We start from the raw sequence: 14,235 nt of genomic DNA, 5'->3' as shown, positions 1-14,235 counted from the left end.
AGGATATGTGTCAAGTTTTGAGAAGTGAACATGAATGAGAAGGTGGTATTTGCATTGTGTGCTTGAAGGATCTTGGGATATGTTGAAACAGTGTTTGTAGTGTTTTAAGGATGGATGATGTCAAGCAGGAGAGTGACTCTTCTTTATCTTGGGAATGTGTTTCTGATGGGTTTATGTCATGTGGGTTGGAGTTTAAGAGTGAGTTGAGAGGACAGTTGTTTAAAACTTGCTGGGTTATTTCATTTTTTATCTGGTTTGTTAGTATTATGTTTGTTGGGATTAGGTTAATCTGTGAGTAGAGATTACTGGAGTGTAAGGTAGGGGTAAGCTTTTTATCTTTACATAGGTGTTGATGGTTAGTTATATGGTAGAGTGGTTTGGGTGAGAGGGGTCTGGTGCTAATGCATAAAATTGGGTGCTAAGCTTTTTGAAGTGAGTCTGTACTGAATGGATCTGTTTCATCGTGAAGGTGTTGTGTGTGTATGGTTGTGAGGCAGCCAGTGATTGTTCTGAGTGCACTATTTTGTATGGTTTGCAGCTTTTTTGCACTGTAATTGCTTTTGGAATTGTGGAAGACCAAACTGGTGAGGCATAGCCTATTTTAGCTAAAGGTGGATGGATTGTTTATCCAAGATATCTTAGTTGAGGGATTCCTTTTCTTTTCCAAATCTGGTGCCACTTAGTGTTTTGAGGGCACTTAGTTTTTATGTTGCTTTTGTTTGGGGAGCGAATGTCACGTGCATGTCATATGTGATTCTTAGAATGGTTGTTGTTTTGTTCAGTTGGAGAGACTGTGCATTCATAGTAATTAGAGTCATCATATTTCTCTTGCTTCCACACTTCTCTCCAACCCTACCTTTTCTTATTCTATCAACCCTCCTTACATCATGTATTTTTGTCAGACATATCATATCAAACTCATTCACCTTATTTGCATTTTTGTCTAAGGCCCTTACCTCACACTAACATAGCACTGATGGGACTACTAAACCATAAGGCATACTCATCTTTGTCCTTTGTAAATATCATTGTTACAATTTGCTGAACCCCTTGCATGCCTTGCACCCTCCTGCATTTTCAGGCCCTGAGCCTTCAAAGCATCTTTCACTGCATCCTACCACTTCCTCTTTGGTTTCACCCTCTTCATTGTTACTTCTACTTCTGACGTGAACCCCCTCTTAGTCATCCTTTTCTCACTTATATTTCAGTAAGTCTCAGCCATTTCAGTATACCTTCTTCAGCTTTCTCATTCATATTCCTTGTACTATTGCTCCTCTCTCTTACTCTATCATTTCTTATTTGATCATTCCTGTGCACACTATTTATTGTGCTTAGACATTTCATTTCCTACATATTCACCTTATCCTTTACATTAATGTCTAAGTCCCATGCCTCACATCCATGTAGCACTGATGGGAGTACTATACCATCTAGCATACCCATCCTTGCACTTGAATACAATGACATCTCTTTCTAAACATTCCTCAGTGCACCCAAGACGTTTTACCCTCATATACCCTGTGGCTTACATTAGCTCCCACGGCTCCATTTACTGCCACATCCACTTCCGGGTCTCTGGAGCTTTCCATTTCCTTGAAGTTGTCTCCACTCAAACTCACACTCCAGCTAACCTTTCTCCACTGGTAAACTTAATGACCTTGCTTTTATTCAAATTTACTCTCAACTTTTTTCTTTCAGCCTCTCTCCCAAGTTCAGACACCGTCTACTGCAGTTTCTCTTTCGAATCTGCTGGTGCTATATCATCAGCAAACAACTGGCTCACCTCCCAGCCCCATGCTCTTAGCAGACTGTATTTCTCTTGCATCCACACTTCTCTTTTACCCTATCGTTTCTTATTTTATCAACCCTCCTTACACCATGTATTTTTGTCAGACAGGTCATATCAAACACATTCACCCTATTCTTTGCATTTTTGTCTAAGGCTCTTACCTCACACCAGCATAGCACTGACAAGACTACTAAACCATCAGGCATACCCATCTTTGCCCTTTGTAAACTGTTACAATTTGCTGAACCCCTTGCATGCCTTGCACCCTCCTGCATTTTCAGGCCCTGAGCCTTCAAAGCATGCTCCTCTATCCAAGCCCTTTGCATTCACCTCCCTTACTGCCCCATCCATAAACTGATTAAACATTCCATAGTGACATCACACCCTCCATCCACAGACCCACCTCTTGGAACCACTCACCCTCCTTTCTGTCTGCTTACACACATGCCCTGCTCTCTTGATAAAAGCTCCTCACTGCTTGTAACAGTTTTCCTCCCGGACCATATATTTGAAGCATCTTCCACGAAACATCTCTGTCAACCCTATCGCATGGTATCTCCAGATCCCAAAATGCCACATGCCTTATACTCATCCTACTGTTTCTTTAAGTTATTCTCTTGCACATTCTTCTAGGCAAGCACCTAATCCATCCATCCTCTACCAATCTTGAAACCACATTTTTCCTCCTCAGTCACATGCTTTAAATGTGCCACCACCTTCTCAATTACCACTCTTCCATGCAGGTTACCTTGTACACTCAAGAAACTTATACCAATATAATTCAGATACTCACTATTGTCCCTTTCCATATGTACTATGGTATTAGACATGCATTCCACCAATCCTCAGGCACCTCATTGTGATTCATACATCCATTGAAAATCAACAACACAGTCACTCCCTTTCGTAAGAGATTTAAGAGCAATACTATCCACTTTGCATTTTACACAATGCTTTCACGACCTATCTTCTCTTCACCAAACCACTTTTCATGACTTTCAATCTATGCATACCTCCCTAACATAAATACCCCATCCATCCTATCATCAAACACATTCAACAGTCCTTCAAAATACTCCCCACATCTCTTTCTTTCATCACCACTTGTTACTTTCCCATTTGCGCACTTCATCAGTGATTTAAAATAGCTGTGAAATTTATATTGTGCTTATGAAGTTGTTTTTATGAAGCATAGAGTTTAAAGTTATGAGAATGCTTGCTTGTCAAATTCAGTTTTTCCTTGTCTGTTAATGGAACCGGTCTGCTGGATTTTGAATGAATGAACTTTTCATCTAAGCAGATTTACTTGAAAATATAGGCTTCATTTACTTATTGATGTGTATCTAAAATGTAAAATTTCATCTTTCGTACTCTTTTTCAGCTGGACTTTGGAATGTATTAACTCTAGGGTTAGTAGGGGGTGGAGAGGACATCAACAAAAAAGGCCCTGAGTCTCCACTTGCATCACAAAGTGTGTTGCTGCTGTTGGTGCTAGCTAATCACTACACTTCTGATCGTACCACCAGGAATCCATATCGCCAAGCACTTCTACACGCACAGAACTTCCATGGTACATTTCTAAAAGTTTTGGATGGGGTGTTGGTAAAAGTGAAAAGATATTTTGATGAGGCCCCGAACACCTTGCTGTCCTTTTTCTGATTCATGATCCAGTATGATCCCACCAATAGTACCAAAACAGTAATTAAATGTGGAAAGTAGTTTCTTATTTTAAGATGGGCTTGTTTAGCAAATTGACTGGCTACTTTAGATATTTTGTGTGCCCTCATTACATTAAGTTTTCTGTTGATTTTAAAAAAGTCTTACCATTTGAAGGAACTTTTTTTCTGAAAAGGAAATTGTAGGAGTAGGGAAGAAAGAATTTTACTTCTGAATTTCTTGCTTGTCATAGAAAGTGACTAAAGGGGCAGGGGGGCTGGAAACCCCCCTTCTTGTATTTCACTTTCATAAAGATGGAGCAGAAGGAGCCAAGCAGAGAGTGCTCATTTTCCTCAAAGGCTTAGGTTTGATTATATAAATGTGTATTTCATGTAATCAAAATGAGAAGAATGGAGAGAAAGGTAGTATGTTTGAGGAAAGAAACCTGAATATTCTGGCCCTGAGTGAAACGGAATGCAAGGGTAAAGGAGAATGGTTTGGAAATGTTTTAGGAGTAAAGTTGAGGGTTGAGGGCAAGAGTTAAGCAAGGGATAGCACTACTGCTGAAGCAGGAGTTTTGTAACTATTTGACATAGTGTAAAGAAGTGAGCTTTAGACTGATGTGGGTAAAAATGGAAATGGATTGCGAGAGAAGATGATGATTAGTGCTTATGAATCTTGCTATGAGAAGAGAGTTGATGAGAGGCAAGTGTGTTGGCAGCAGATGAGAGTGTGTCAGCAGTTTTGGTGCAAGAGACTGAATATTAGTGATGGGTGATTTAGATATAAAAGTAAGTAATGTGGTGGTTGTGGATATAACTGGGAGGCATGGGTATTCAGTGTCATGAATGGAAATGTTGAAGAGCTTATTGTGTTTTTAAAAGGAATGATGATTGGAAATAACTGCATTAAAAAGAGGTACATACACAAATGTATGTGTAGGAGTAGGAAAGAGGGTGACTGAGCATTGTTTGATTACATACTAATTGATAGGCATGCTGAAGAGAGACATTTTGATGTGATTGTGCCAAGAGGGGCAGCTGGTGGAATGTCTGATCATTCCCATGTGGAGGCTAGAGTGAAGATTTGTGGTGGTTTTCAGAAAATATGAAACATTTTGGGTGAGAAAAGAGTGATAAGAGTAAATGAGCATGTTGCATACGTGCATGATGTGATTATCAAATGAATAAATGTTCATGCTGCAACACTGCCAAGCTAACAATGCATCCCCAACATTGCCATGATTTATACACATCTTGCCATGCAGCCTTGTTAAAATTCCCAGTAATTTGTTACATTATATATTTTTTTTCATACATATTTGCCATTTCCCGCATTTGCGAGGTAGCGTTATGTATAGAGGAGTGAGTTTTAGAGGGAATATCCTCTCTTGGCCCCATTCTCTTTTCCTTATTTGGAAAAATAAAAAACGGGAGGCGAGAATTTCCAGCCCCTCACACCCTCCCTTTTTTAGTCGCCTTCTACAACTTGCACGAAATACAGGGGAAGTTTTCTTTTCCCTTATCCCCAGGGATAATTTTTATATTTATTTATAAAAGCGAGATATACATAAGTATACGTATGTAAGTAGGAGAGATGGCCAGAGAGCGTTATTGGATTACGTGTTAATTGACAGGCACGCGAAAGAGAGACTTTTGGATGTTAATGTGCTGAGAGGTGCAACTGGAGGGATGTCTGATCATTATCTTGTGGAGGCTAAGGTGAAGATTTGTATGGGTTTTCAGAAAAGAAGAGTGAATGTTGGGGTGAAGAGGGTGGTGAGAGTAAGTGAGCTTGGGAAGGAGACTTGTGTGAGGAAGTACCAGGAGAGACTGAGTACAGAATGGAAAAAGGTGAGAACAATGGAAGTAAGGGGAGTGGGGGAGGAATGGGATGTATTTAGGGAATCAGTGATGGATTGCGCAAAAGATGCTTGTGGCATGAGAAGAGTGGGAGGTGGGTTGATTTGAAAGGGTAGTGAGTGGTGGGATGAAGAAGTAAGAGTATTAGTGAAAGAGAAGAGAGAGGCATTTGGACGATTTTTGCAGGGAAAAAATGCAGTTGAGTGGGAGATGTATAAAAGAAAGAGACAGGAGGTCAAGAGAAAGGTGCAAGAGGTGAAAAAGAGGGCAAATGAGAGTTGGGGTGACAGAGTATCATTAAATTTTAGGGAGAATAAAAAGATGTTTTGGAAGGAGGTAGATAAAGTGCGTAAGACAAGGGAGCAAATGGGAACTTCAGTGAAGGGCGCAAATGGGGAGGTGATAACAAGTAGTGGTGATGTGAGAAGGAGATGGAGTGAGTATTTTGAAGGTTTGTTGAATGTGTTTGATGATAGAGTGGCAGATATAGGGTGTTTTGGTCGAGGTGGTGTGCAAAGTGAGAGGGTTAGGGAAAATGATTTGGTAAACAGAGAAGAGGTAGTAAAAGCTTTGCGGAAGATGAAAGCCGGCAAGGCAGCAGGTTTGGATGGTATTGCAGTGGAATTTATTAAAAAAGGGGGTGACTGTATTATTGACTGGTTGGTAAGGTTATTTAATGTATGTATGACTCATGGTGAGGTGCCTGAGGATTGGCGGAATGCGTGCATAGTGCCATTGTACAAAGGCAATGGGGATAAGAGTGAGTGCTCAAATTACAGAGGTATAAGTTTGTTGAGTATTCCTGGTAAATTATATGGGAGGGTATTGATTGAGAGGGTGAAGGCATGTACAGAGCATCAGATTGGGGAAGAGCAGTGTGGTTTCAGAAGTGGTAGAGGATATGTGGATCAGGTGTTTGCTTTGAAGAATGTATGTGAGAAATACTTAGAAAAGCAAATGGATTTGTATGTAGCATTTATGGATCTGGAGAAGGCATATGATAGAGTTGATAGAGATGCTCTGTGGAAGGTATTAAGAATATATGATGTGGGAGGCAAGTTGTTAGAAGCAGTGAAAAGTATTTATAGAGGATGTAAGGCATGTGTACATGTAGGAAGAGAGGAAAGTGATTGGTTCTCAGTGAATGTAGGTTTGCGGCAGGGGTGTGTGATGTCTCCCTGGTTGTTTAATTTGTTTATGGATGGGGTTGTTAGGGAGGTGAATGCAAGAGTTTTGGAAAGAGGGGCAAGTATGAAGTCTGTTGGGGATGAGAGAGCTTGGGAAGTGAGTCAGTTGTTGTTCGCTGATGATACAGCGCTGGTGGCTGATTCATGTGAGAAACTGCAGAAGCTGGTGACTGAGTTTGGTAAAGTGTGTGAAAGAAGAAAGTTAAGAGTAAATGTGAATAAGAGCAAGGTTATTAGGTACAGTAGGGTTGAGGGTCAAGTCAATTGGGAGGTAAGTTTGAATGGAGAAAAACTGGAGGAAGTGAAGTGTTTTAGATATCTGGGAGTGGATCTGGCAGCGGATGGAACCATGGAAGCAGAAGGGGATCATAGGGTGGGGGAGGGGGCAAAAATCCTGGGAGCCTTGAAGAATGTGTGGAAGTTGAGAACATTATCTCCGAAAGCAAAAATGGGTATGTTTGAAGGAATAGTGGTTCCAACAATGTTGTATGGTTGCGAGGCGTGGGCTATGGATAGAGTTGTGCGCAGGAGGATGGATGTGCTGGAAATGAGATGTTTGAGGACAATGTGTGGTGTGAGGTGGTTTGATCGAGTAAGTAACGTAAGGGTAAGAGAGATGTGTGGAAATAAAAAGAGTGTGGTTGAGAGAGCAGAAGAGGGTGTTTTGAAATGGTTTGGGCACATGGAGAGAATGAGTGAGGAAAGATTGACCAAGAGGATATATGTGTCGGAGGTGGAGGGAACGAGGAGAAGTGGGAGACCAAATTGGAGGTGGAAAGATGGAGTGAAAAAGATTTTGTGTGATCGGGGCCTGAACATGCAGGAGGGTGAAAGGAGGGCAAGGAATAGAGTGAATTGGATCGATGTGGTATACCGGGGTTGACGTGCTGTCAGTGGATTGAATCAGGGCATGTGAAGCGTCTGGGGTAAACCATGGAAAGCTGTGTAGGTATGTATATTTGCGCATGTGGACGTATGTATATACATGTGTATGGGGGTGGGTTGGGCCATTTCTTTCGTCTGTTTCCTTGCGCTACCTCGCAAACGCGGGGAACAGCGACAAAGCAAAAAAAAAAAAATCATTAAACATAATCGCTGTTTCTTGCGTCAGCAAGGTAGCACCAGGAAACTTACACAGAATGGCCCCTCCACTCATATACACGTATATATACATAAACGCCCATATGTGTACATATACATATCTACATATACATACCTATACATACACATACACAGACATATACATGTAGACACATGTATATTATCATACTTGCTTGCCTTAATTCATTCCTGTCGATGCCCCGCCCCACTAGAAACAGCATCACTACCCCCCACTTCAGCAAGGTAGTGCCAGGAAAACAGACAAAAGAGGCCACATTCATTCACACTCTGTCTGTAGCTGTCATGTGTAATGCCCCAATACTACAGCTCCCTATCTACATGCAGGCCCCACAAATCTTTCCATGTTTTACCCCAGATGCTTCACATGCCCTGGTTCAGTCCATTGAAAGCACATCGATCCTGGTATAGCACGTTGTTCCAATTCACACTATCAAATGTGTCTGCTGAATGTTCCTGCCTAGTTTTCCAACCTATTACTTCTACCTAATGCTCCCACCTAATGTTCCAGCTTACTGCATGTAACTAATGTTTCTACCTGATGCTCCTATGTAAATGTTCCTACCTACTACTTATGTCTATTGCTCATATCATTTTACATAAGGGCAGGGCTAGTGCATAAAGCTCACCACAGGAAAATTCAGAATTAGAAAGAATGAGCTATGTGAGTTAAGTGTTAAGTGTTTTGTGTGACAAGGAGAGATTGCATGTCTGTGGAGAGATTGCTACTTGTCCCTGTGTGGATGAGGCAGAAAGAATGACAGCTACTTGGTTCAGAGGAGTGCGACGTGACAACTAATGAGGTGCTGGCTCACTATGCAGCCATCAGAAACCCTACAGACACCCAGGTGGGTAGTACTGGTAATTACCTTCCTGGTCAGTGGCTGCTTACTAAGTACTTCCTGCTAATAGGTCTTCCTCTTTTATTTTATTTCTTCAGTGCATCAGGTACATATATGGCTCCTTTGTTTAAAAATTCTGACACATTTCAATCAAATCTGTATGATAAATGATGGCCTTTGACATTTTTCTCTGTGTTGCCAAGCAGCTGTTGATTATATTCCTTTACTACAGAATTTTTTAGGGCCTTTACTCCAGAGAATATCCCTGAAAAAAATTGCTGTTAACACAAATAGTAATGTGTACTACAATATTATGTGTGTAATGAAGTAAGGCATATGATAGAGTTGATAAAGATGCTCTGTGGAAGGTATTAAGAATATATAGTGTGGGAGGCAAGTTGTTAGAAGCAGTGAAAAGTTTTTATCGAGGATGTAAGGCATGTATACGTTTAGGAAGAGAGGAAAGTGATTAGTTCTCATTGAATGTTGGTTTGCGGCAGGGGTGCGTGATGTCTACATGGTCGTTCAATTTGTTTATGGATGGGGTTGTTAGGGAGGTGAATGCAAGTTTTGGAAAGAAGGGCAAGTATGCGGTCTGTTGTGGATGAGAGAGCTTGGGAAGTGAGTCAGTTGTTGTTCGCTGATGATACAGTGCTGGTGGCTGATTTGGGTGAGAAATTGCAGAAGCTGGTGACTGAATTTGGTAAAGTGTGTGAAAAAAGAAAGTTGAGAGTAAATGTGAATAAGAGCAAGGTTATTAGGTACAGTAGGGTTGAGGGACAAGTCAATTGGGAGGTAAGTTTGAATGGAGAAAAACTGGAGGAAGTGAAGTGTTTTAGATATCTGGGAGTGGATTTGGCAGCGGATGGAACCATGGAAGTGGAAGTGAATCATAGGGTGGGGGAGGGGGCAAAAGTTCTAGGAGCATTAAAAATATGTGGAAGTCGAGAACGTTACCTTGGAAAGCAAAAATGGGTATGTATGAAGGAATAGTGGTTCCTACAATGTTACATGGTTGTGAGGCGCAGTAGATAAAGTTGTGTGGAGGAGGATGGATGTGCTGGAAATGAGATGTTTGAGGACAATATGTGGTGTGAGGTGGTTTGATCGAGGAAGTAATAATAGGGTAAGAGAGATGTGTGGTAATAAAAAGAGTGCGGTTGAGCAAGCAGAAGGGGTGTTTTGAAATGGTTTGGTCACATGGAGAGAATGAGTGAGGAAAGATTGACCAAGAGGATATATGTGTCAGAGGTGGCAGGAACGAGAAGTAGGAGACCAAATTGGAGGTGGAAAGATGGAGTGAAAAAGATTTTGAGCAATCGAGGCCTGAACATGCAGGAGGGTGAAAGGCATGCAAGGACTAGAGTGAATTGGAACAATGTGGTATACTGGGATTGGCGTGCTGTCAGTGGATTGAACCAGGGCATGTGAAGCGTCTGGGGTAAACCATGGAAAGTTTTGTGGGGCCTGGATGTGGAAAGGGAGCTGTGGTTTCGGTGCATTATACATGACAGCTAGAGACTGAGTGTGAACGAATGTGGCCTTTGTTGTCTTTTTCTAGCTCTACCTCGTGCACATTTGAGGGTAGGGGGTTGTCATTTCATGTGTGGCTGGGTGGTGACGGGTGTATATATGTATACCTCTAGGTTTGTATATATATGTATATGTTGAGATGTTTCCTTGCGCTACCTCGCAAACGCGGGAGACAGCGACAAAGCAAAAAAAAAAAAAAAATATGTTGAGATGTATAGGTATGTATATGTGCGTGCGTGGACGTGTATGTATATACATGTGTATGTGGGTGGGTTGGGCCATTCTTTTTGTCTGTGTCCCTGCGCTTCCTTGCTAACGCGGGAGACAGCAACAAAGTATAATAGATATAAAATAAATTGATAAATGAATAATGAAGTAAGAAAAGATTTATAATGAAAAAGACAGTTGTATACTTGTGCATCTGTTAGCCCATCCCTGTTGCCGCCACCCATGCTCTTTAAGTTTGTGGCAGCTGTTTTGGTAACAACACTCACTGTTGTGTATTTCTACAATCAGGATAAAATGTTTTATTTGCTTTTAGTTAAAAAAGTATGTTTTATTTTATAAGTTTTTGAAAAAGCATTCTCTCGCAAGGAAGGGGTGCTAGGTCTTTCGCCTGCAGCATGAAATAGTTAAGTCACTCATTTAAACTATATTAAGGCATGATAGATGTGATTTCAGTATACTACCAGTTCAGCTGATAACAACAAAGAAATATTAGAAAATGTGGCATTTTACTTGTGATATTCCTCATTTATGCTTACATTATTTTTCTTCAATACTTGTTCTCCATTTCCCTCATAGCTATTTAGCATCAGAAACTGACAGAATTGCATCCTTTGCTTTCAATCACTCTAAATGTCTTTTATGATGAAACAAAATTAGATCCCGCTATCCATAGCCAAGCTCCTCAAACATTTCTGTGGTTTCCTGTAACTACCTTATATGCTTTGGTTCAGGCTTTTGACACCCCATATATATATGCTACATGGCTCCAATTTGCTCAATGTCATGCATGCCTCATCCCCCAGGCATATTTAGGCCCCATTAACTCGAACCATCTTTCACTCCATCTTTCAATCTTATCCTTGATCTCCCCTTTCTCCTTGTTCCCTCCACTTCCGACACATATGCCCTTTTAGTCTTCTCTTATTCATCCTTTCCATGTGTTCAGACCATTTTCAGCATACTCTCTTCAGCTCTTGCAACCAAACTTGTTCTACTACTGTAATTTTCTCTTACCCTGTGATGTCTTACTTGTTATAACCTCCTGTTGTCACTTATTGTCCTCAGGCATTTAATTTCCATTACATTCGCCCTTTTCTAACCTTAATTTTCTGGTACCCACACCTTCCTTTCATACAGCACCATTTGACGCACTCATCTTTGTCCTCGCAGACAGTGACCATTCTTTCCGTGCATCCATCAGTACACCGCTCACCCAGCTTATGGCTTACTTAGCTCCCATAATTTCATCTACTGCTGTGTCCACTTCCAGGTATCTAGAATACCCCATTTCTTCCAAATTCTCTCCTTTCAAACTCACTATCCAACCATCCTGTCGGTTTCCACTGCTGAACTGCATTTATTTTCAGTAACGCTCAGGTTTCTCATTTCACTCACTGACCAACTTATGCAGTTTCTTGCTCAGGTCTGCCCCCAGAATTGTGTTATAAGCAGAGAGCAATTGACTCAGCTCTAAGCACCCCTATCCCCAGAAGTCTGTGGACCCACTCTCCCCAAGAGAAAAGAGAGGCGTTCAGATGATACAAGGAAGGAGTGCAAATGACTGGGATATGTATAAAAGAAAGCAGCAGGAGGTCAAGAGTTGAAAATGAGGGCAAATGAAAGTTGGGGTGAGAAAGTATCATTAAACTTTAGGGAGGATAAAAAGACGTTTTGAAAGGAAGTAAATAACGTGCGTAAGACAAGAGAACAAATGGGAACATCGGTGAAGGGGGCAACGGGAGAAGTAATTACAGGTAGTGATGAAGTGAGTATTTTGAAAGTTTGTTTGATGTGTTTGTTGATAGAGTGGCAGATATAGGGTGTTTTGATCTGGATTGTTTGCAAAGTGAGAGGGTCAGGGAGAATGCTTTGGTTAAGAGAGGAGAAGTTGTGAAAGCTTTGCTGAAGATGAAATCTGGCAAGGCAGCAGGTTTTGATGGTATTGCGGTAGAATTTATTAAGAAAGGTGACTGTTGTTGATTGGTTGGTAAGGGTAATCAGTGGATGTATGGATCAGGGTGAAGTGCCTGAGGATTGGCAGAATGCATGCATAGTGCCATTGTACAAAGGCAAAGGGGATAAAGGTGAGTGTTTAAACTACAGAGGCATAAGTTTGTTGAATATTCCTGGGATATTGTAAGGAAGGGTATTGATTGAGAGGGTGAAGGTATGTACAGAGGGGTGCACTGTGATTTCAGAAGTGGTAGAGGATGTGTGGATCAGGTGTTTGCTTTGAAGAATGTGTGTAAGAAGTACTTAGAAAAACAGATGGATTTGTATGTAGCATTTGTGGATCTGGAGAAGGCATATGATGGGGTTGATAGAGATGCTTTATAGAAGGTCTTAAGAGAATATTGTGTGGGAGACAGGCCACTAGAAGCAGTGAAAAGTTTTTATCAAGGACGTAAGGCATGTGTATGAGTAGAAAGAGAGGAGAGTGATTGGTTCCCAGTGAAAGTCAGTCTGTGGCAGGAGTTTGTGATGTCCCCATCATTGTTTTATTTGTTTATGGATAGGGTGGTCAGAGAGGTAAGTGCGAGAGTTTTGTAGAGAGGGGCGAGTATGCACTCTGTTGGAGATGCTTGGGAAGTGAGTCAGTTGTTTGCTGATGATACAGCTGTAGTGGCTGATTTGAGTGAGAAACTGCAGAGGTTGGTGACTGAGTTTGAGAATGTATGTGAAAGGAGAAAGTTGAGAATGAATGTGGATAAGAGCAAGGTTATTAGGTTCAGTAAGGTTGAGGGACAAGTTAATTGGGATGTAACTTTAAATGGAGAAAAATTGAAAGAAGTAAAGTGTTTTAGATATCTGGGAGTGGACTTAGCAGTGAATGGAACCATGGAAGCAGAAGTGAGTCATAGGTTGGGGGAGGGGGCAAAGATTCTGGGAGCAATGAAGAATGAGTGGGAGAGAATGTCATCTCTGAGCAAAACTGGGTATGTTTGAAGGAATAGTAGTTCCAGCAATGTTATATGGTTGCAAGGCATAGGCTATAGATAGGATTGTATAGAGGAGGGTGGATGTGTTGGAAATGAAATGTTTGAGGACAATTTGTGGTGTGAAGTTGTTTGATCTTGTAAGTAATGAAAGGGTAAGAGAGATGTGTGGAAATAAAAAGGGAGAGGGCAGGAGAGGGTGTGTTAAAATGGTTTGGACATATGGAGAGAATGAGTGAGGAAAGATTAGCAAAGAGGAGATATGAATCAGGAGTAGAGGGAATAAGGAGAAGTGGGAGACCAAAGTGGAGGTGGAAGGATGGAGTGAAAAAGATTTTCAGCAACAGGGGCCTGAACGTACAGGAGGATGAGAGGCATGCAAAGAATAGAGTGAATTGGAATGATGTGGTATACTGGGGTTGACATGCTTTCATCAGACTGAACCAGGGCATGTAAAACGTCTGTAGTATACCATGGAAAGGTCTTTGGAGCCTGGATATGGAGCTGTGGTTTCAGTGCATTACACATGACAACTAGAGACTGAGGATGAACGAATGTGGCTTTTTTTGTCTGGTTTCCTGGCACTACCTTGTAGAAGCAGGAGGTAGTGATGCTGTTTCCAGTGGGGCAGGCTTCCGCTGGGAAATGGATGAAAGCAAGCATGGTTATGTACATGTTTATGTATGTATGTGTATGTATATATATATGTGTATGTGTATGTATGTATGTATATATGTGCGTGTATGTGCGTTTATGTATATATATATATATATATATTTATATGTGTATGAGTGAATGGGCTGTTCTTTGTCTGTTTCCTGGTGCTACCTCACTGATGCATGAGATTGTGATCAAGTATAATAGATAAATGATAACCTCCTCATCCATAATCAGATAATCAACCATGTTACTGTTACATGCCCTTGTTGCAGACCTGCCCTCCTCTGGAACCACTCACCCTCTCTTTTTACTTACACGCATGCCTTATTCTTATAAATGAAGTTCCTCACTCCTTTTAGTAGCTTTTCTTCCACATCAAATAATCGCAACACTTTCTTCAAACATCTCTGTCAACCCTATCAT

General features: G+C 41.2%; 1 protein-coding gene across 2 annotated transcripts in view; it reads left to right on the top strand.

The window, feature by feature from the left end:
- LOC139749927 (dymeclin) overlaps window positions 1–14,235 on the top strand; it is a 120,881-nt gene that overhangs the window by 48,479 nt on the left and 58,167 nt on the right. For both annotated transcript variants that reach the window (XM_071664347.1, XM_071664357.1), the window contains exon 7: window positions 3,171–3,359. In XM_071664347.1, the coding sequence (XP_071520448.1) occupies window positions 3,171–3,359 (189 nt within the window). The remainder of the gene's footprint in view (window positions 1–3,170; window positions 3,360–14,235) is intronic.

The sequence above is a fragment of the Panulirus ornatus genome, chromosome 1 (assembly GCF_036320965.1).
Source record: "Panulirus ornatus isolate Po-2019 chromosome 1, ASM3632096v1, whole genome shotgun sequence".
Classification (NCBI taxonomy): Eukaryota; Metazoa; Arthropoda; class Malacostraca; order Decapoda; family Palinuridae; genus Panulirus; species Panulirus ornatus.
Note: the sequence above shows the minus strand (reverse complement) of the source record. Positions and strands in the feature narration are given on the sequence as shown.